Source organism: Chiloscyllium plagiosum, unplaced genomic scaffold, assembly GCF_037043375.1.
Source record: "Chiloscyllium plagiosum isolate Xiang-an unplaced genomic scaffold, Cpla_swu_hap1 HiC_scaffold_3, whole genome shotgun sequence".
Lineage (NCBI taxonomy): Eukaryota > Metazoa > Chordata > Chondrichthyes > Orectolobiformes > Hemiscylliidae > Chiloscyllium > Chiloscyllium plagiosum.
The window spans coordinates 85,028,923-85,051,908 of NW_028270141.1; the positions used below are offsets into that span (position 1 = coordinate 85,028,923).

Sequence of the window (22,986 nt, forward strand, 5' to 3'; positions counted from 1 at the left end):
ATCAACAGCCCTTCTTTCAATTAACACATTGCTCACTTACTCGAAGAACTCTATTAAGTTGGTACTGCATGATCTCCCCCGCACATACCATGTTGTCTATCACTGATGAGCTCATTCTTTTCTTAATATAAATAGGTCCCATCTCTCAGTACCCTCTCCAGCAACTTTCCCACCACTGATGTCAGGTTCACAGGTCTGTAGTTACCCGGAATATCCCTACTACCCTTCGTGTACAGGGGGACAACATGAGCAACCTTCCAGTCCTCCAGCACCTCACCTGTATTTAAAGATGCCACAAAGATATCTGTCAGGGCCCCAGCTATTTCCTCTCTCGCCTCCCTCAGCTATCTATCTCTATCTCTTCTATCTCTTCAACTTCTATCTCTATTCTCAACATTCATCATGTTCCTCTCCTCAGTGAGCACTGATGCAAAATATTCATTCAGAATCTCACCCATTCTCTCAGGTTTGGCACACAGCCTTCCTTCATTATCTTTTAGTGGACCAATCCTTTCTCTAGTTACCTGCTTGCTTCTTATATAAGAATAAAATGCTTTGGGATTTTCATTAATTCTGCTTGCTAAATCTATTTAATGACCCCTTTTAGCTGGCTTGATTCCTTGTTTAAGACTTGTCTTTCTCTTCCAATATTCCTCCAGGGCCCGTTCTGTTCTTAGCTGCCCAGACCTTATATACGCTTCCCTTTTCTTCTTGGCTAGTCGTACAATTTCTCCTGTATTCCACGGTTCATGAATCTTGCCCTTCCTATCCTTTGTCTTCAATGGGACATGCCTATCCTGCACTACCGTTGACCTATCTTTGAAAGCCTCCCACATCTCAAATGTGGACTTCCCTTCAAATAGCTCTGTCCAATCCACATTTCCCAGCTCCTGCCTAATTTTGATATAATTGGCTTTGGCCCAGTTTAGTACTCTTCCCTTAGGACCACACTCTTCTTTATCTACAAGTATTCTAAAACTTACAGAATTGTGGTCACTGTTCCCAAAGAAATCCCCCACTGCAACTTCTACCACCTGTCCTGGCTCATTCATCAGTACCAGGTCCAATATGGCCCCTTCCCTCATCGGACTATTGACATACTGCTCTAGAAAACTCTCCTGGGCGCTTCGTACAAATTCTACTCCATCCAAACCTCTGACGCTAAGTGTATCCCAGTCAATTCATCTCCACCCCTTCTTTTACTTCTCTCCCTGTCCTTTCTGAAGGGTCTATATCCTGGAACATTTAGTTGCCAATCATCATGTCCTTCCTTCAACCAAGTCTCTGTGATGGCAATAATGTCATACTCCCAGGCACCAATCCAAGCCCTAAGTTCATCTGCCTTCCACACTATACTCCTTGTATTAAAGTAGATTCATTTCAGGCCACTGGTTCTTTTGCGCTTACCTGCTCTCTGCCTATTCTTCCCTTTATTAATACTATCTTCATAATTCTTACAGTCTCCAGTCTCCACCTCGCTGCCTAATTGTTTTCTCTTCTGGTTCCCAGTCCCCTGACACATTAGTTTAAAATCTCCCCAATAGCAGTAGCAAAAAACAAGGACACTGGTTCCAGTCTTGTTCAGATGTAGACCGTCCCTATAGTGGATATAGAGATGGAAGCTCACCTTGCACATATGGAAAGTTGTGAATGCAGTAGTAAATTAATAATTGACTTTGTGACAGATTTTTTGAAGTCGAATGCTTGTTATCTTTGGATTTGATTGAAGTTCCTTATATTGTTAGCAAAAGCAACAAATAAGCCCTGCAGTTCCGAAATTTCTGTGCAAATCAATTCGATACTCGTCATGTATTTTATAAACTTAAATATCAGTTCACCATTCGTTGATTGTTATTCAAGTAGTATGATCTTTAGAATCTTTAATGTGAAGTTGTATATTGTCTAGACTCTTCAAAAGTAGTGAAATCGAGGAAAATATTGTGGTCGGCACATGTATGTGTTGGCTAGCAGAAGCTGGATATAGTTCTGAGGGGCTAAAGGGATCAAAGTGTAGAGGTGACTAAATTGGATGATCAGCTATGATTATATTGAATGTTGGAGGCTCAAAGGTTAAATGACCTACTCCTGCTCCTGTGTCCTATGTTTTTATGTTACAAATGTCACTGATAGTTTTCAGTGAATGGTACTGCAATAAAGTTGTTTGCTGTCCTGACTTTCCTATGTGTAATGTACTTTTAATTAGGTGTAAAAGGTGTTAATCAAAATATCATTTAAAATACACGTATACTATGAAGATGTAGACCATTGATACAGAGGATACTCTTGTTTAAATCTATCTGTCTTGCTTGCATTTATCATCATGTCATTGTTGGCCTGAGTTTGAGAGTTGAGTGCCCACTTGTTTAATCTGATGGCCCTCTTCTGCTGCAGCAATACCCTAGCACTAATCTTAGAAAATGATCTATTCATGGAGAAGTTTGAACATTCAATATACCACCCTTCATTACTTTGAGTGAGGTTGCCATTCATTGTCAGTTCAATACATAGGAATACAGTAGGCAGTTCAGCCTTTTGAGTGTGTTCTATCATTCAGTGAGACCATGGTTTTTCTGTGGCCTACCTCCAGATACCTGCCTAAGGCCCCATACATTGTTAAAAGCTAATTCATTCCCTTGCAGCAGGCAGGCTACTTTCATTCAAGCTCCTGATCTCGTAAATGTTATGGTGAAGACAAGCAGATTTATTTTCTGTGATGGGATCACAGAATCCCTCCAGTGTGGAAGCAGGCACTTGGCCATCGAGTCCACACCAACCTTCCAAAGAGCATGCTACTCAGACTCTACCTACCTACCCTACCCTGTAACCCTGCATTTCCCATGGCTAATCCATCTAGCCTGCACATCCTTGGACACTATGGGCAATCCACCTAATTTGCACGTCTTTAGACTTTAGGAGGGAACCAGAGCAACAAGAAGACACCCACGCAGACAAGGGGAGAATGTGAAAACTCCACACCCTGGGTCCTTGGCGCTGTGAGGCAGCAGTGCTAACCACTTAGCTGTGGTGCCAGTCCACAGTTGTAAAAGAGAAACTGAAAAAGCTTTTAAAATGTAAAGATACTCAGGTTACATGCTTCTAATAGCTTTGCAGGTTAATGATAAGGAACAATTAATGTTTGACTGAACAATTTTGACAGAATAATAGGTGGTGACCAAACTTGGGAACATGTGAAGCACTGAATGTGGTGATATTTTATCAGCATTGTACATTAGAGATGTATAGCATGGAAACAGACCCTTCTGTCCAACTCATCCATGCCGACCAGATCTCCTAAATTAATCTAATTCCATCTGCCAACATTTGGCCTATATTCTTCTAAACACTTTCTATTCATGTACCCATCAAGATGCCTTTTAAATGTTGTAATTCCACCATCTCCCCAGCAGCTCATTTGATACAAGTTCACTCCTCAGTGTGGAAAAGTTGTCCCTTCAGTCCCCTTTAAATCTTCCCCCTCTCACCTTTGCCCTCTACTTTTAGGCTCTCCCACCCTGGGAGGGAAAAAATGCCTTGGCTATTCATCTGTCCATGCTTCTCATGATTTTATAAACCTCTATAAGATCACCCCTCACTTCTGATGCTCCAGGGATAATCGCCCCAGCCTATTCAGCCTCTCCCTATAGCTCAAATCCTTCAACCCTGGCAGCGTCTTGTAAATCTGTTCGGAATCCTTCCAAGTTTCCTATGGCAGGGACACCAGAATTGAATGCAGTATTCCAAAAGTGGCCTAACAAATGTTATTTCCAGCCGCAGCGTGACCTCCCAACTCCTATACTCAATGCACTGACCAATAAAGGTTACTCAAAATTCTGTGTTCTTAATTTACTGAGCTTTTCATATTAATTGTTGAAATCTGATACACTGGCTACATAAAGCTTGTCAGTACTGTTGTTGCAGATAGAAAATAATGTATTTTCATAGAAATTCAAATTAATACTTCCTTTGAAGAACCTCTTGCACTATGCTCCTACCTACATTGTGGAGAAAACATATATTGCTGTTAGTTATTGTAAACCAATCTTGTGTTTTGTTTGAATTTTTCAGCTGATATATGATAGCTTCGCTCAATTCTTAGTTGAACAGAGAGGCTATGATCGAGAACTTATGACTTTGACTCCTGACTGTTGGGATTTTTGGTAAGTTCTTTATTTTTCTTGTTGCAAAAAATGGCAGTTTTTGATCATTGGATTCTAATAATTGGATTCTAAAAATAATCAAGGCCATTTCAACTTTTCAGCCCTCTCCCTTCAGCTTGAAAATCTTTTCTACCAAAAGTGTGAGCTGATAACTCCAGATGCCTCTCAGATCTCAAGCTTTCCTGAACAAGAGTCTGATTATTTAACTAACGTAGTGGCATAAAGAGGAGAGTGAAGTGAGCATGAAACTTGAAGGAACAGAAAAAAAATAAAAGCAAGAGAAAAAACATTGAGATAAAATAACAAAACTAAAAGTAAGAACAATATTAAAAGTTTTAAAATCCTCTCAACAGTTATCTGAAGTGGTTTGGTACAACTGAGTGACCATTTTAGAAAATTGACCACACATTGTGTTGGGGTCTGAAGTCATATGTAGACCAGACCCAGTATGTCCTTCCCACATGAGCAATACTGAATGAGGGCGGGAACTCCTGAGCTTTGACCTCAGCATTAAAGTGCACTGTTGCTAGTGGTAAAACAGTAGAAAGCAATGGATGTACAAAATAGCAGGATGGAAAAACACTGATATTTGACTGGGTTGAGGAGCTGGTGGACATTACAGGAATAGTGAAGAATTAGTCCATATAGAAGTTTGAACACATGCATGAGAATTTTAAAGTTGAAGCATTGCCATGCTGTGAACGAGTGCAGGTCAGGAAAAACAGGAGGATTGGAGTAATACTTGTTCTGAGTTAGGAAGGACATACTGGTACTGGAGCGTGTCCAGCGGACATTCACACGGATGATCCCTAGAATGGTAGGCCTAACATGGGATGAATGGCTGAGGATCCTAGGATTGTATTCATTAGAGTTTAGAAGGTTGAGGGAAGATCTAATAGATACTTACAAGATAATGCATGGATTAGAAAGGGTGGACTCTGGGAATTTGTTTCCATAAATTCTTGATCTCGTAAGGAACTAAGGGCTATGGGGAACGTGCAGTAAGTGGAGTTGACATGCTCATCAGCCATGATTAAATGGCGGAGTGGACTCGATGGGCCAAATGGCCTTACTTCCACTCCTATGTCTTATGGTCTTTGGGTCTTATGGTTCTATGTCTTAGGGAGAGCTTTTGCTGAACGCAAAGTTATGGAAACTAGAATATAAGAAGTGAAGTAGGTTGGTACAAAGGCATGAATGACAGTAGAGATGGCACTGGAATTACAGAAAATCCATGGTGTTTGCAGTATTGTTTGGAAACTAATTTTGGGGTCCACAGTGGCACTCTGTTTATGCATGAAACATAGAAACATCGGCGATAAGTACAAGATTCAGCCATTGGACCTTTTGAATATGCTTCACTATTCAATATAATCATGGCATTTGGTTCAACTCAATACCTTGTTCCTGCTTTAGGTTGTTGTGGTTTTATGGCAGAGAATTCTACAGGCTCAAAACTTTGGGGTGAATACATTTCTCCTCATTTCAATTAGACTGTGACCCTTGGTTCTGCATTCCCCAGTCAACAGGAACATACTTCCTGCATTTACCTTTCTAGTCCTATTAGAAAGTTTCTATAAAGTCTCTGCTCATTCTCCTGCAGTGAATAAATTCCTAACTCATCTCGTCTCTCTTAATTTATTAGTCTTGCCATCCCAGAAGTCAGTCTAGTAAACCCTCATTGCATTCCTTCCATAATCAGATTAGGTTATAAGAGCAAAACTGCACACAATATAGCAGGTTTGGTCTCACTAAGGCCCTCTACAATTGCAGCAAGACATCCCTGCTCCTGTACTCGAATCCTGTAACTATGAAAGTCTGCATACTGTGTGCGTTCTTCACTGCCTGCGTGCTTACTTGCAGCAACTGGCATTCAAGAACATCAAGATCTCGTTGTGCGTCCCCGTTTCCCAATCTGTCACCATGCAGATAATCTGCCTTTCTACGTCTACTATCAAAGTGGATAACTTCCTCTTCATCCACATTATACTACTTCATCTGTCCACTCAACTTATCCAAATCACAAAAATGAAACAAAGAACTGTAGATGCTAGAACTCTGAAACAAAAACAGAAGTCATTAGATTAACTCAGCACGTCAGGCAGCTTCTGTGGCGAAAAAGCAGAGTTAATGTTTAGAGTCTGAAGAAGGATCGCTGGATATTTTGTTTCAGCTGTCCAAATCACTTTTACGCATTTCTATCTCCTAATTGCTCACCCTCCCACCCAGACTTGTGTTATCTACAAATGTGGAGATATTGTATTTAGTTCATTCACCTAAATTATTAATATGTATTGTGAATATCTAGGATCAAAACATGGATCCCTGTAGTATTCGATGAGCCACTGGCTGTCACTCAGCAAGAGACCAGTTTATTCCTATTCTTTATTTCCTCTCTGCTAACCAGTCAGTACACTACTCACAATCCTATGTACTTTAATTTTACACACTTAATCACATATGTGGGACTTTACTTAACCCCTTCTAAAGGTCCAAGTAAACCATATTCACTGAGTCCGCCTTATCAACTGTACTAATTACATCCTCAAAAGATTCCACTAGATGTGTAAAGCATAATTTTTCTTTGGTAAATCCTTGCTGATTCCATTTGATCTGATTACGGATTTCAAGGTTCTTTATCTCTGATTTCAATGTTCTTTGCTATTATGTTATTTATAATTGTCATATTTTCCCCACTACTCATGTCAGGCTAACTGATCTATAGTTCTCTCTTTTCTCTCTACTGTATTTACTTTGAATAGTGGGGTTATGTTAGCTACCCTCCAATCCATTGAAACTGTTCCAGGGTGTATAGAATCTTGAAATTCACCAATGCATCCACTATCTTTGGACAAGTATTCTGCAAGTTATTGGGCTCTGAGGATTTATTATGACACAGTGGTGAACCCTTCTGTTAATTAAACCAAACATCCAGAAAAGCACACCTCACCTCGTAATCTGTTAAAATATGAGGGACCAAGAGGTCCCAAATCCCATTATTTAAAGAAAGTAACATAAATTTATTTTTTAACCGAAGAGTGAACATTAAATTCAAACTCGATTGGGTTTTAATATCCTGGGACATAATTTAAACTGGTTACATTCGAATTGTTGTCAAGACCACAACCAAACCATAGGTATCCATTTCACAATCAAATGTTACATATTTTGATTTTCCTGTACACTCTGGGACTACCGTCTAGCCAGATACACAGGTGCTTGTATGCTCTCAGTTCAGAATAGCATGCACTCTCTCCTAAAGGTACAGTACACACCTTCAGCTTCATAACACCTCCCCCTTAATGAAAAGATGGCTTCTTTGTTTTCTAATTCTTAATCCCATTCAGATGAAATGCATAGGCCATTAATCTAAATTAAACTTTTCACATTATTTCTGCACACATATGTAACATTGGAATCTGTCTAATTTTATCTAGATGTTCTTTAAATCCACGATAACGCATCTGCTGTCACATTTTTATGACCCCCAACTTGTACAATTTGTAAATTAAGAGTCTGTAATATAAGACTCCAATGATATAGTCTCATATTTTCGTCTTTAAATCTTTCCAAGAACGTAAGAGGATTGTGGTCCATGTACACAACCGTCTTTGACACATAAACATTAAAATGTTGTAAGGCCAGTACCAAACTCCATAATTCTTTTTTGATGGTAGTGTATTTTCTCTGGTGGGTGTTGAGTTTCTTTGAAAAGTAGCCAATTGGTCGTTCAATTTCATCACCAACTTCCTGTAACAGTACTCCAACTCGTATATTGCTAGCATCACTTGCAACTTTGAGAGTTTCAAAAAATTTGGGGTAGCTAAAACTGATGCCATGATTAATACTGCTTTAAGTTGGTGGGCGGCACGGTGGCACAGTGGTTAGTACTGCTGCCTCACAGTGCCAGAGACCCGGGTTCAATTCCCGCCTCAGGCGACTGTGTGGAGTTTGCACGTTCTCCCCGTGTCTGCGTGGGTTTCCTCTGGGTGCTCCGGTTTCCTCCCACAGTCCAAAGATGTGCAGGGTCAGGTGAATTGGCCATACTAAATTGCCCGTAGTGTTAGGTAAGGGGTAAATGTAGGGGTATGGGTGGGTTTCACTTCGGCGGGTCGGTGTGGACTTGTTGGGCCGAAGGGCCTGTTTCCACACTGTAATCTAATCTAATCTAAATCTAAAGTTCTCAAATGTCTCTTGTCATTGTTCTGTCCATTGAAATTTTGTGTTCTTCTTTAGTAAATCTGTTAGTAGTGCCGTCACACTGCTGAAGTTTGGGACAAACTTCCAATGGAATCCGCTTACTCCCAAAAATTGAAGTACCTCTTTCTTTGAGGATGGTCATGGAAATTCCTCGATGGCCTTCGTCTTCGCATTCCTTGGGGTCAGCCTTCCATGACCGATGTTATGTCCCAAGAATGTCACCGTTTCACAACCAAATGTTACATTTTTTTCAATTTTCCAGTACATTCTGGGACTGCCATCTGGTCATATACACAGGTGCTTGTAAGTTCTCAGTTCAGAACAGCATTCACTGTCAAAGGTACAGTACATGCCTTCAACTTCATAGCAGATTTATCAACCTTTAATCCTATCCATGTCGTTCAGCTACAGCATTGATTTTTTTTCAGTCCCTCCCTTTGTTCTCCAACATTTTTGGGACATGATTTGTGTCCTTTTTTACAAAGCCACCATGAAAGTATATACTTAATTAGTCTAGCATCTCTTTGCTCCCATAATAACCTCCTCTGGTTCTGACTGTAAGTAACTGACTGTTGCCTCACAAATCTATTTCTCTTCATCCACCTAAAGCTTTTGCAATCAATTTGTATGTTCCCTGCAAGCTTACTCCACATTCCCGCAACCCATCCATAACCTTTCGTGAAGTTCCAGAGGAGTGGAAAACTGCCAGAATGATACCCCCTTAATTAAAAGAGAGAAGACAAAAACCAGGTAACTAATGTGTCGTTAACTTAATGGATGCCATTGGGAAAATGTTAAAGCCTATTATGAAGAAAGTATTAATCAAGCATTTAGCAATAGATGATCAAATGGGTTCAGCTTCGTGAAGTGGAGAATGTGCTGACAAATTCATTAGAATTTTTTGAGAAGGTAACAAGCAGAATGTTTGAGAAGGTAACACGCAGAATAGGTAAAGAGAAACAGTGGATCTAATATATTCAAGTCTTTACGAGGCGTTCGATAGAGGACCACACATTTTTAAGATTCGGAGATGCCGGTATTGGACTATAACCTGGTGTTGTCTGATTTTTAACTTTGTACACATTTTTAAGATATCCATGTTGTGGGAGGTCATATATTAGCATGGATGGAGGATTGAATATCTAATAAAGTTATTAGTTACAAACACCTGATGAAGGAGAAACGCTCCGAAAGCTAGCGCTTCCAAATGAACCTGTTGGACTGTAACCTGGTGTTGTGTAATTTTTAAGAGTTAGGATAAGGGGGGCATTTTCAAACAGGTAACCTGTGTAACTAGTGATGTGCCACAGGGATCAGTGCTGAGCCACAATTATTTGTAATATATTTTAATGACTTGGATAAGTAAGGTGAATTATTGTCACCAAATTTGCGGATGACATGAAAACAGTGACAGCAAATGCTGAAGATGAGAGTCTGCAGAGTGATAGACACAATGGGCAAAAACTTGGAAAATAGAATATAGAAGTAGTGGGGTATAGAAACAGGCTTTCCTAAAACATTACTGAAGAAGGGCTTATGCCCGAAACGTCAATTCTCCTGTTCCTTGGATACTGCCTGACCTGCTGCGCTTTTCCAGCAACACATTTTCAGCAGTTTCCTAAAACTATGTACATTATTGAAGCAAAGGTATACTGGCATCAGAAGCTGTTCAGAGAAAGTTCTCTAGGTTAATCCAATGTATGGAGGGACTGCCTTATGAGGAGAGGTTGTGTTGGTTGGATCTGAACATATTGGAGTTTAGAAGAATGCAAGGTAACCCTTATTGAAACGTACAAGACAAGGGGGTTGGCAGAATAGGTAGGGAAAGGTGGTTTCTGCTTGTGAGAGTTTAGGCCCAGAGGGCATAATCTCTGAATAAGGACTTGCCCATTTAAGACAAATGAGGACAAAGTTTTTCTTTGAGAGAGCTATAATGGCTGAATTGCTAAGTATATTCAAGGCTGAGATGAACAGATGTTTTTGATCAGTAAGGGAATTGAAATTTGTGGAGAAGAACATGAAAGTGGAGTTGAGGTTTATCAGATCAACCATTATCCATTGAATGGCAACTTATGATCCTGTGGTCTGACATCCTTCTTTGACAAAAATCCATCTACTTCTGCTGTAAAAATTCAAACATTGCCCTGCAGGTTTTGGTGTTAACACTCATTTTAAATTATAAGATGCACATGAACTATAATTGTAGACTGTTAGTTTTGGAAGACAGCCAATTTCAAAGGTCTGGTACTCTTGGTTGATTACAGTGCCCATTGCACAAGTATGTTTTACAAGCTTCGCAAAAATTATTAAGTTTACCCTGATAAATTTAAAAGAACAGTACAGAAAAAATTAATGGCTTCAGTTGATTCACAGTAGAATACCTGTTCATGACCTCTGGCTGACTGAGTGCATATCTCTTGTTCTTCTCTGCGAATTAATATTTTTCTTTCTGCTTTCAGGCATACTGTGGGTTTGCTAAGAGTTATAACTTATTATCCTTTGTTAATCACCTGAAGTATTGTCCAAGAGTATCCTCAACTCCTAAGTTGTTGTTGATGTCTGAACAGGTTGAGATTCTGAATGGAGATTACAGAGAGTTAGGCAGGAATTCAAAAAGCAGATCATTGAGAGTAGTAATATCTGGATTACTCCCGGTGCTACGAGTTAGTGAGGGCAGGAATAGAAGGATAGAGCAGATGAATGCATGGCTGAGGAGCTGGTGAATAGGAGAAGGATTCACATTTTTAGATAATTGGAATGTCTTTTGGGGTAGAAGTGACCTGTACAAGAAGGACGGATTGCACTTAAATTGGAAGGGGACTAATATATTGGCAGAGAGATTTGCTAGAGCTGCTCGCGAGGATTTAAGCTAATAAGGTGTGGGAGATAATGAGGAAAGAGATCAATCTGGGACTGGTACAGTTGAGAACAGAAACGAGTCAAACAGTCAGGGCAAGCAGGGACAAGGTAGGACTAATAAATTAAACTGCATTTATTTCAATGCAGGGGGCCTAATAGGGAAGACACATGAACTCGGCACGGTTAGGAACATGGGACTGGGATATCATAGCAATTACAGAAACATGGCTCAGGGATGGGCATGACTGGCCGCTTAATGTTCCAGGATACAAAGGCTACTGGAAGGGTAGAAAATGAGGCAAGAGAGGAGGGGGAGTGGTGTTTTTGATAAGGGATAGCATTACAGCTGTGCTGAGGGAGGATATTCCCGGAAATACATCCAGGGAAGTTATTTGGTTGGAACTGAGAAATAAGAAAGGAATGATCACCTTATTGGGATTCTATTATAGACCCCCTAATAGTCAGAGGGAAATTGAGAAACAAATTTGTAAGGAGATCTCAGCTATCTGTAAGAATAGTAGGGTGGTTATGGTGGGGGGTTTTAAATTTACAAACATGGACTGGGACTGCCATAGTGTTAAGGGTTTAGATGGAGTGGAATTTGTTAAGTGTGTAAAGAAAATTTTCAGTATGTGTGTGGATGTAACTACTAGAGAAGGTGCAAAACTTGACCTACTCTCAGGAAATAAGGCAGGGCAGGTGACTGAGGTGTCAGTGGGGGAGCACTTTGGCGCCAGAAACCATAATTTTATTAGATTTAAAATAGTGATGGAAAAGGATAGACCAGATCTAACAGTTGAAGTTCTAAATTGGAGAAAGGCCAATTTTTCACAGTATTAGGCAAGAACTTTCAAAAGCTGATTGGGGGTAGATGTTCGCAGGTACAGGGACGGCTGGAAAATGGGAAGCCTTCAGAAATGAGATAATATGAGAATCCAGAGAAAGTATATTTCTGTTAGGGTGAAAGGAAAGGCTGGTAGGTATAGGGAATGCTGGATGACTAAAGAAATTGAGCGTTTTGTTAAGAAAAAGAAGGAAGCATATGTCAGGTACAGACAGGATAGATCGAGTGAATCCTTAGAAGAGTATAAAGGAAGTAGGAGTATACTTAATAGGGAAATCAAGAGGGCAAAAAGGGGACATAAAATAGCTTTGGCAAATAGAATTAGGGAGAATCCAAAGGGCTTTTACAAATACATTAAGGACAAAAGGGTAACTATGGAGAGAATAGTGCCCCTCAAAGATCAGCAAGGCGGCCTTTGTGTGGAGCTGCAGAAAATGGGGGAAATCCTAAATGAGTATTTTGCATCAGTATTTACTATGGAAAAGAACATGGAAGATATAGAATGTAGGGAAATAGATGGTAACATCTTAAAAAATGTCCAGATTACAGAGGAGGAAGTGCTGGATGTCTTGAAACAGGTAAAGGTAGATAAATCCCCAAGACCTGATCAGGTGTACCCTAGAACTCTTTGGGAAGCTAGGGAAGTGAGTGTTGGGCCTCTTGCTGAGATATTTGTGTCATCGATAGTGACAGGTGAGGTGCTGGAAGACTGGAGGTTGGCTGATGTGCCACTGTTTAAGAAGGGTGGCAAGGACAAGCCAGGGAACTACAGACCAGTGAGCCTGACGTTGGTGGTGGACAAGTTGTTGGAGGGAATCTTGAGGGACAGGATATACATGTATTTGGAAAGGCACGGACTGATTAAGGATAGTCAACGTGGCTTTGTGCGTGGCAAATCATGCCTCACAAACTTGATTGATTTTTTGAAGAAGTAACAAAGAGGATTGATGAGGGCAGAGCGGTGGATGTGACCTATATGGACTTCAGTAAGGCGTTCAGCAAGGTTCCCCATAGGAGACTGATTAGCAAGGTTAGATCTCACGGAATACAGGGAGAACTAGCCATTTGGATACAGAACTGGCTCAAAGGTAGAAGACAGAGGGTGGTGGTGGAGGGTTGTTTTCCAGATTGGAGGCCTGTGACCAGTGGAATGCCACAAGGATCGGTGCTGGGTCCACTGCTTTTTGTCATTTATATAAATGATTTGGATGTGAGTGTAAGTTTGCAAATGACACCAAAATTAGAAGTGTAGTGGACAGCGAAGAAGGTTACCTCCGATTACAACAGGATCTTGATCAGGTGGGCCAATGGACTGAGAAGTGGCAGATGGAGTTTAATTCAGATAAATGTGAGGTGCTGCATTTTGGGAAAGCAAATCTTAGCAGGGCTCATACACTTAATGGTAAGGTCCTAGGGAATGGTGATGAACAAAGAGACCTTGGAGTACAGGTTCATAGCTCCTTGAAATTGGAGTTGCAGGTAGATAGGATAGTGAAGAAGGTGTTTGGTATGCTTTCCTTTATTGGTCAGTATTGAGTACAGGGGTTGGGAGATCATGTTGCGGCTGTATAGGACATTGGTTAGACCACTGTTGGAATATTGGATGCAGTTCTGGTCTCCTTCCTATCGGGAAGATGTTGTGAAACTTGAAAGGGTTCAGAAAAGATTGTCAAGGATGTTGCCAGGGTTGGAGGATTTGAGCTATGGGGAGAGGTTGAACAGGCTGGGGCTGTTTTCCCTGGAGCCTTGGAGGCTGAGGGGTGACTTTAGAGAGGTTCACAAAATTATGAGGGCATGGATAGGATAAATAGACAAAGTCTTTTCCCTTGGATGGGGGAGTCCAGAACTAGAGGGCATAGGTTTAGGGTGAGAGGGGAAATATATAAAAGAGACCTAAGGGGCAAAATTTTTCAGGCAGAGGGTGGTACGTGTATGGAATGAGCTGCCAGAGGAAGTGGAGGAAGCTAGTACAATTGCAACATTTAAAAGGCATTTGGATAGTTATGTGAATAGGAAGGGTTTAGAAGGATATGGGCCAAGTGCTGGCAGGTGGGATTAGATTGAGTTGGGGTATCTGGTCAGCATGCACGCATTGGACCGAAGGGTCTGTTTCCATGCTGTACATCTCTGACTCTATGATCAATCTTGCATTAGCTAAGCATTGTATGCCCATTTTTGACTGCTTTCTTCAAAATTGATGGACATCTTACTAATATATCTTTTATCTTCTGACTTAGTCCTTAAAATATCAATCACTTGTAGGATCATTTTTTTTGACCGCTTGTCTTCCTCTTCTCACTGACTTTACAGATCTCCACTAAGGTGGTGTGGCACCAGCAATTTGTATCTAATTTGAGAATATCTCACATTACATCTAGTGTTTAGTAATAAGCTCAATGTTCCAACTGATGCAGCTAAGTGTCTTACAAAATTTCAAACCTTTTCGTGAAAAGAGCTGTGTGACTCCATCATAACTGCCTATTTCAGAAGTAAGTTAATCGTGTCATTTTCAAAAAAGCCAAACTGGATTATGCTCTCCAAATGAAATGGGAATCGCGTTAGCAAGAATCACACCATATCACCAACGTATCCTGTAATGTTTTGCTGCTGCAGAGATATCAGAGGTCCATGCACAGTAACAGCTTCTGGAAGCAAAAGCCATTCGTTGGTATATCAGTCAATATATGCAAAACCTCCCAGTGGCTATGCGGCTACGCTGCCTATGTTGCATATCACCATTTTGAAGTATGTTCAAACTAAGGTTCAAAGTACCATTGTAATGTACAGTAAAATGTATAAAGCTTCAAATAAGCACGCAAACATAATATTGGTTGGCCTTTTACATTCTTGAAGTTAAAAAATACCTAAATCATTTCAAAAACACAACTGTCTCTTTTGAATAAAATATATTACTTCAAAGGACTTAACATTTGTTAGCCTAAGTTTACATTAGCTTGTGTTACAGCTGAGGGTTGAAAATTGCCTGTTGTCATGCTGTGGGACTCATCTTAAAAATGCTTTTCCCAGTTACCAAGGTGGCCAATTAAATACCTTAACTGTATCAGGTTCGAAGCAACAAGATCTATTAACCAGGTTTCTTAATGAACACACAAATATAGCAAAGTATGGCATGTACTGGAAATCTGGAATCGAAACAAAGTGTTGAAAGGTCTGTGGAGACAGAAATAGTTAACATTTTGAGTCAATTTGTCGCTTCCTTGGAAAAGAAACTTATTGGATTCAAAACTCTCTTTCTCCACCGATGCTGCCGGCTGAGTTCTGTTTTTATTCTTCAATATAATTATTGTTTTATTATTAAAATACCACTCATACAATAAAGATGCAATACTAGATAAACAGTGGTTCAGCATTGTACAAGTATAAATGCTTATTCCTGTATGTTATAGCATGGAGTCAGACAGCGGAATCAAATTTGTATTTGCAAAACAGTGAAATTAACCTGTTGAAGACCCCTTTCCAATGGTTCCTGACCAGATCTTTGAATAATTAATCTCCAGATACTGTTTTTGTGCCTTAAAGAGAGGGCGTAACTGTTTATTAAATGGAGAATAACTTTAGCAGAAGAACAATTCAGCAACAATGTAAGCTGAGGGCTATGCTTTTAGACTGAACCATTTGTTTTCAGCCCCCATTCATGCAAGATAAACAAACATAGCTAGGGAGTAAGTAAAATAACAAAACTTGCCAGATTACTTAATGTCTGTAACGATACGTTGTTTCATAGGCATAAATATAGACTCCTTGGTTGCTTTCCTGGAACATTGATCAGGGTCACCTTCTTAGTTCACCCAGACATAGTCTATAATACTTCTCATTCAGCTTTTAACTGTTTGGGCTTCCCGAAGCTGATGTAGTAGGTTAGACGGAATTTTCAAATCTTAATCCTGTCTCAATGGCAGCCAAGAACCATCTCCTCAGAAAACATATTTCAGATGAGCAACTTCAGTTCTGGCTCTATCCTAATAAACTGATCAACTCTTCCCAAGGTCTCAGTTACTATTCAATGAATGCTGTCTCCTTGAATACAGCATTTCTTCCAGATTTGGCAGAGTCACTTCCCAGGTCCTGTCCTTATTAACAACCAAATTCTGCTATCTGTTAAACACAGTGCTGCTCTGTGGGTCACTGTGTTTTTTGGAACCTTGTTAATCAAGTATCAGCCTATAATTTATCTCCAGGCCTAGCCTCTCAAATAAACAGAGCTTAGAGCTTTTGAAAAGATTTGTAGCTCAGGTTGTGGGAGAGATCATAGATTCATTCACCGAGCTGATATGTTTTTCTGCAGACATTTCGTCACCTTGCTAGGTGACATTGTCGGTGCACCTCCACTGAGACATTGGTGGTCTGTCCGGCTTGGCATTTGTGTTTCTGTTTTCTGGCACTTCCGGTTCTGTATCTGAGTGGTTTGCATATGGGGTCCAGTTCAACAGTAATGTCCCCACCGGAATAAAGTTCACTAAAGAGCAGAACAATAGCAGACTCCCCTTCCTGGATGTATTAGTGGAGTGCATATCTACTGGTGAACTCCAGAAAAGTGAGTGTAGGAGAAACACCCATACAGGTTAGATACTGAACTATAACAGCAACCACCCAGGACCCACAAAAAAAAGCTGCATTAAGACTCTATTTAAATGAGCAAGGACATTCTGCAGCAATCCAGAACTCCAGAGGCAGAACAGGAGCACTTATTCAAAGGATTTAAACAGAACCAGTACCTCAAGAGCACTATACTCCGGTATTTATGCAACAAACATAAAGAAGAAACACTATGTGACCAGATCATACCGTGCATCAAGGACATATCAGAAATGACTACCCGACTATCTGTATTCAGACCCCCGGGAATCATAGTGGCCCACTAACCAGTAAACACCTTTCATCAGCAACTCACAAAAGGTAAAGATCCGATACCCACGTCCAACAGGATGAACGTAATCTACAAGATACCCTGCAAGGACTGTGAAAAACACTACATAGGACAAACAGAAAGAATGTGCAGCTTAGAATTGGCCATGCTAAATTGTCCACAGTGTTAGGTGCATTAGTCAGAGGAAAATGGGGCTGGGTGGGTTACTCTTCGGAGGGTCGGTGTGGACTGGTTGAGCCGAAGGGCCTGTTTCCACACTGTAGGGGATCTAATCTAATCTAAAAACTAACTATATGAGTGTACGAACATCAGCTTGCCACTGCCAAACACAGCCAGTACTCTCTCATTACAACCCACATAGACAGTGAGGGACACAAATTCAACTGGGACAAAGTAACCGTTCTAGCACAGGCAAAACAGAGACACGACAGAGAATTCCTTGAAGCCAGGCACTCCAACTGGAATTCAATCAATAAACATTGAACTGGACCCCTTATACAAACCGCTCCGGAAAACGGAGACATGTAAATACCCAGTGGGATAGACCACCACTGCTTCACCATAGGCGCACCGACAATATCGCCTTGCGAGCTGACAAAATGTCTGCAGAAAAACACATCAACTTATTGAACGCATCAACAACCAAAACTGAGATTGTTGAGTCTATATTTTTCCATTTACCATTAACTGTGCCAAAATCTACAAGTCATTTGCAATTCAAAATTCAAAGTTGATCGAAGAATGAAAATAATGAAAAATCAACGTGGGTTCTAACAAACACCTACAAACACAAATTCTTTGACAAAAGAGAAAAAGATATTTTTCAGAGAGTGACTTTTTAAGAAAATCCTCTTTTGCCAATGGATAATTTTTGAAGGCAGAAAAATCAAGCAAAGATTGTTCTGGAGTCTGTTCTAATGTTCCCATGCTGGTGGTCAAGTGACTGATGCACCGTTAATTCAGAAGTCTTGCTTAAGGAATACGATCTTGTAACTCAACATCAGTGTTTTCTTTTCAGAAATGGGAAAGGTTTGCTTTGCAGCCTTTCTTCTGACTCACTCCATTCTTAGCAGGCTTTCCACCGGCTGTAGCAGATAAACTAGGACCTCTCCAAGCCAGTCGTTATTCAGAAATGGCCCTTGCAGCCACCGAGAGTAAAGTCATCTAATACTTATAGTCATTTGTTTTGGAGGAAGTTTTGTTTTAAAAAAACCCCACCAAAACCATAGTGAATTTTCTCAGTGACTTTTTCTAAAGAAACCACTCCAGGTATTTCCTCAAGATTTGAAGTAAGCCCATTTTCTACAAGCCTTCAAACCTTAACTCTTCTAAGCAATATTAAATATCAAGTGTATTTGTAATGCTTCTACCTTGCACAAATGAAGCTATTTTTAAATGTGTTTTATTGTAAAATATAGACGAGTAAACATGAAACAAAAAACATGCTTTCACACATTTTCATTCATTCTTTACACATGAGCTATGCAATTGCATCTGGAACCTTATATTGACAATTCAAACATCCTCACAATCTGAACATGTTTTAAAAGGAAGGCTGCAATAGAAAACATTATCAAAATTTGGCATTTTGATTTTCTCTTTTTTTTTCCCCCACAAAGTTCAGAGAGTTGTTACCTACATATACCAATGTTTTTCTGTTGCCATGATGGATATATGCTATGAAATGTTTAAGAACCAGTCATTCCGGAGTTGTTTCTTCCGGCATTGGGTAGTCCTTTGTTAATTTAGTTTTCTCGGAAAATATTGCATTTGCTTCTCTATACCTGATCCAAGTTTTTGAACAGATCTGCACAACTCCAAAATCGCTAGTATTCATTGTTCCCTTGAAGGGCTAAATGAAACTGGTTCATTGATCAAAATATTCTGAGCACACTCCTGATCACAATGCCTTGGCTTTCTTTGGAGCAAATCTGACAATGGAGCAGTGATTGAAATTCAGTCGTGTACAAACTTGCAATAAAAACAATCGGTGCCCTAAAATGTCATAATTTACTTCTAAGGGTGGGAGACTCCATTAATGCTTGTATGTCCGTTATTGGCAGCCCTGCTAAATGGCATATCTAAATTATTATCACTATTTAAAATTTATTTTAGCAAGGTTTATTACTCAATTAGAAGATTATAATTTTACAAATAAAGCTTCCAGCTGTTCCAAGTAGTCCTCCCAAGTGTCAGTCTAAACTTGCGCACCAAGGTGGTGGTAGAGAGTTGTTGTTCAGCCTGAGGCCAGTGGTGTACTGCAAGGATTAGTGCTGGGTTGACTGTTCATCATTTATATAAACAATTTGGATGATGATATGGGAGGCAAGTTTAGTAATTTTGTTGAGAATACCAAAATTGTAGTACAGTGGACCGTGAAGAAGGCTATCTAAGAGTACAACGGGATTTTGCTCAACTGGGTCAATGGGCGAGGAATGACAGATGGAGTTTAATTCAGATAAAAGTGAGATGTTGCATTTTGGTAAGACAAACCAGAACAGGACTTCACGATTAATGGTCAGGCCCTGGGGAGTGTTGTTGAACAGTGAGACCTAGGGTGTGCAGCTACATAGTTTCTTGAAAATGGTTTCACAGGTAGACAGGGTGGTGAAGGCATTTGACATGCTTACCTTCATTAACCAGGGCACTGAATACAGCTGTTGGGACATCATGTTATAACTGTACAAGATGTTGGTGAGGCCAATTTCGAGTATTGTGTACAATTTTGGGGGTTGCCCTGCTGTGAGAAAGATATTATTAAACTAGAAAGGATGTAAACAAGGATGTTACTGACACTGGAAAGTTTGAGTTATCAGGAGAGGCTGATAGGCTGGAATTGAATTGAATTGAATTGAATTGAATTTATTGCCATGTGTACCGAGGCACAGTGAAAAACTTTGTCTTGCAAGCAATACAGGCAGATCACATAGTTAAGTAGCATAGATCAGTAAATAATAGGTAAACAGTGACAAAAACAAAACACAGGTTTAGGTGAATGTTAAGAGTTTGTGAGTCTTAAATCCTGGAGCATAAGAGGTTGAGGGGTGAACTTACAAATGTTTATAGAGGAGCACAAATAAGGTGAATTGTCAAAGTCTTCTCAGCAGGGTAGAGGAGTCCTAAACTGGAGGGCATAGATTTAAGGTGAGAGTGGAAAGATTTAAAAGAAACCTGAAGGGTATCTTTTTCACTCACAGGGTGGTGCATTTATGGAGTGAGCTGCCAGAGAAAGTGCTACTTGTGAATACAATTATATCATTTAAAAATATATTTGCATAGATACATAGGTTGGAAATGTTTAGAAGGATGTGGGCCAAATGCAGGCAAATGGAACTGGTTAAGTTTAGGTGACCTGGTTGGCATGGACGAGTTGGGCCAAAGGTCCTGTTTCTGTGATGTATGACCTTGAAGCCACATGGTCAGGAAAGCTGGCTAACATGTGATTCATTGACCTCTGGAAAGTTACCAGAGTTTTTCAGCCTGATGGCAAGACTCAACATTGGAAAAGACCATATAGTGTCATGAAAGCTGATATCTCTTTAGTCCTAGGTGTCAAAGGATTTGTCAGTTTTGTCTTAACAAATCTATTTCAATTGGAAATCCATGCACTGCCAATCCTATCAATAGAATCTTCCAAACATAGTAATTGGTTAGGAATCTTCCTTTGCTATTTTGTTAATCTTTTAGCAGTTAATGGAACATCTGGCTGAACTCTCAGGCTAAAGTGCAAATATGACTGGGGATCTTAAGCTGTTTTGGGTTGAATTAGATGGTTTTCTAACATAGGATTTCAAATGATTCTTTTATTTGACAATTGACAGTGGTTTCATGGAGTTTAGTACATTCTTAATTTCAGATATATTTTATTGAACTCAAATTTATTCATCTGCTCTAGGGGGATGTGAACCTGGGTCCCCAGAACGTTAGCTGAATTTCTGGATTAATAGTCTCGTGATAATGCCACTTGGCCTTTACCTTCCCAATATACAAAATCAGAAACCTGCTAAAACCTTTTCATGCCTTTTCTTTCTGAATTGTGATTTGTTCAAGTATATTACAGTCCTCTTCTCTGACTTCTTTATCTATATTGTACTTCTCTATTGTGAATATAGAGGTAAACATTGCAAACCACACCTATCACCACCTGTGCCCAAAGTTGGCAACTGTTGTGGGAAAATTACCACAGACTACGTTAATTTGGCTCCTTATTGAGCAGTCTCACAAACAATCAAATAGTGAGACAATTATTTAAATCTTATTGAATGTAGCAACCAAATAAGACTCATTAAGCAAGTTAAGCCTCACCATCCAACTTCACTACTACCTGGTCAATGGTGGAATTTAGCTATGATTCCAACCAACAGAACCCATCTCTGGATGTGCCCAGGGTTCAATCCTTGTGCAAAGTTATTCTTCAGAATTTTGCTGCTGAAGAATCATGGTGTTAAATCCTTATACAATTTTCTCTCTTTCAAATTTGTGATGTGACCTAGAATCAGAGTCATGCAATACAGAAACAGACCCTTCAGTCCAACCAGTCCATGCCGAACGTATTCCCAAACTAAACTAGTCCCGCCTTCCTGCTCCTGGCTCATATCCCTCTGAATCTTTCTGATTCATGTAGTTATCTAAATGTCTTTTAAACGTTGTAATTGTACTTACACCTACACTCCCCTGGAAGCTAATTGCACACAGGAACCACCCTCTAAAAAATTTGCCCCCCAGGTCGTTTTATAACCCTCTCCTCTCATCTTAGACATATGCCCCTAGTCTTGAAATCTACCATCCAAAGGAAAATTTGATCTATACCCCTCATGATCTTATAAACATCTGTAAGGTCGCCTGTTAACCTCCTACTCTCTGGTGACAAATGTCCTAGTTATCCAGCCATTCTATATAACTCAAACCTTCCATACCCAGCAACACTCTGATAAATCTCTTCTGAACCCTCTGCAGTTTCATAATGACCTTCCTATAACTGGGTAACCAGAACTGGACACAGTATTCCAGACATATTGATGATCCTTTCGATTCTTTCTTCCCCAACATAGTTTACACTTCTGGTATCCTCAAATCTGCAGCTTCCCTTCTTATCAAAAGTAGCTCACTTGTTCCTTCTAATATTTGACATGGACTGTTTTGTTTGAAGGCATAACATTTCCTGCAATTAACCGTTTTACTTCAGAGCATTCCTTCTGCAGGCAGTCTTAATTGTCCATTTGAGGCATCAAATTATCAAGCAGTATTACCTCTTCTCTCCCAGGAAACAAATTGTCATTGTTGTTTCAACTTCTTTTTCCCAGGGATGGTTAATTAGCATTTTGCTTGAAATTTCTTTATCACAGTTTCTCCTTGTCTGTTTCATCTCGGTAAACAGTTTATTCCAGAAAGAGTTATTGCTCATCCTTTAAATCTATGAAGTCATTATAGTTCTGAAGTTTACAGTATCATACTTAGGTGCTTATTGGACCAATTATTTTCCTGGTTATCCACTTGCCCCTAATCTACTTTAAATATGCTTTTGGATTTTCCTTTATTTTACCCTCCCCCCTGTTTTCATGCCCCTCTCTGTTTTCCTAATTTCTTTCTCAATAAGTTCTATATGCCTCTTGGGCATTTAGTGTCCTGAACCCTTAGTATTTACCACAGTCTTCTCTTTCCTTCACCTTGCAATCTTGTGCATGCCTCGCTACTCAGGGTTTTGTGGAATTTTTGGCTCCAGTCTTTAACCTTACAGGAGCGTGTTGTCCATGTACTTTCACTATTTCCTTTCTGAATGTTTTCCACTGCTTTGTGGATTTTCTTGCAAGTATTTGCTCTTTGTAGTCCACTTTGTCCAGATCCTGACTTATATTAAAATCTGCTTTCCCCTAAACCCTTTATTTCTGGACCATCTTTTTTGTTTTCTGTAACTACTCTAAATCACAGTGTTACAGTCACTCACCAAAATGCTTGCTCAGCTTTGTTCAGTGAAACTAGGCCCAGTACTTCATACACTGTAGTATTTTCTGCATGCTGACTCTCCTTGTTATATTTTA

The 22,986-nt window shown here is 39.9% G+C and overlaps 1 protein-coding gene across 7 annotated transcripts in view; it reads left to right on the top strand.

The window, feature by feature from the left end:
* The window catches only part of nt5dc1 (5'-nucleotidase domain containing 1), a 568,470-nt gene that overhangs the window by 1,889 nt on the left and 543,595 nt on the right, over positions 1-22,986 (top strand). For all 7 annotated transcript variants that reach the window (XR_015753733.1, XR_015753734.1, XR_015753737.1 and 4 more), the window contains exon 2: positions 4,066-4,157. Coding sequence is in view for 4 of the 7 variants with exons in the window: in XM_087981159.1 (XP_087837285.1) it covers positions 4,066-4,157 (92 nt within the window). In the remaining 3 variants the exon portion in view is untranslated. The remainder of the gene's footprint in view (positions 1-4,065; positions 4,158-22,986) is intronic.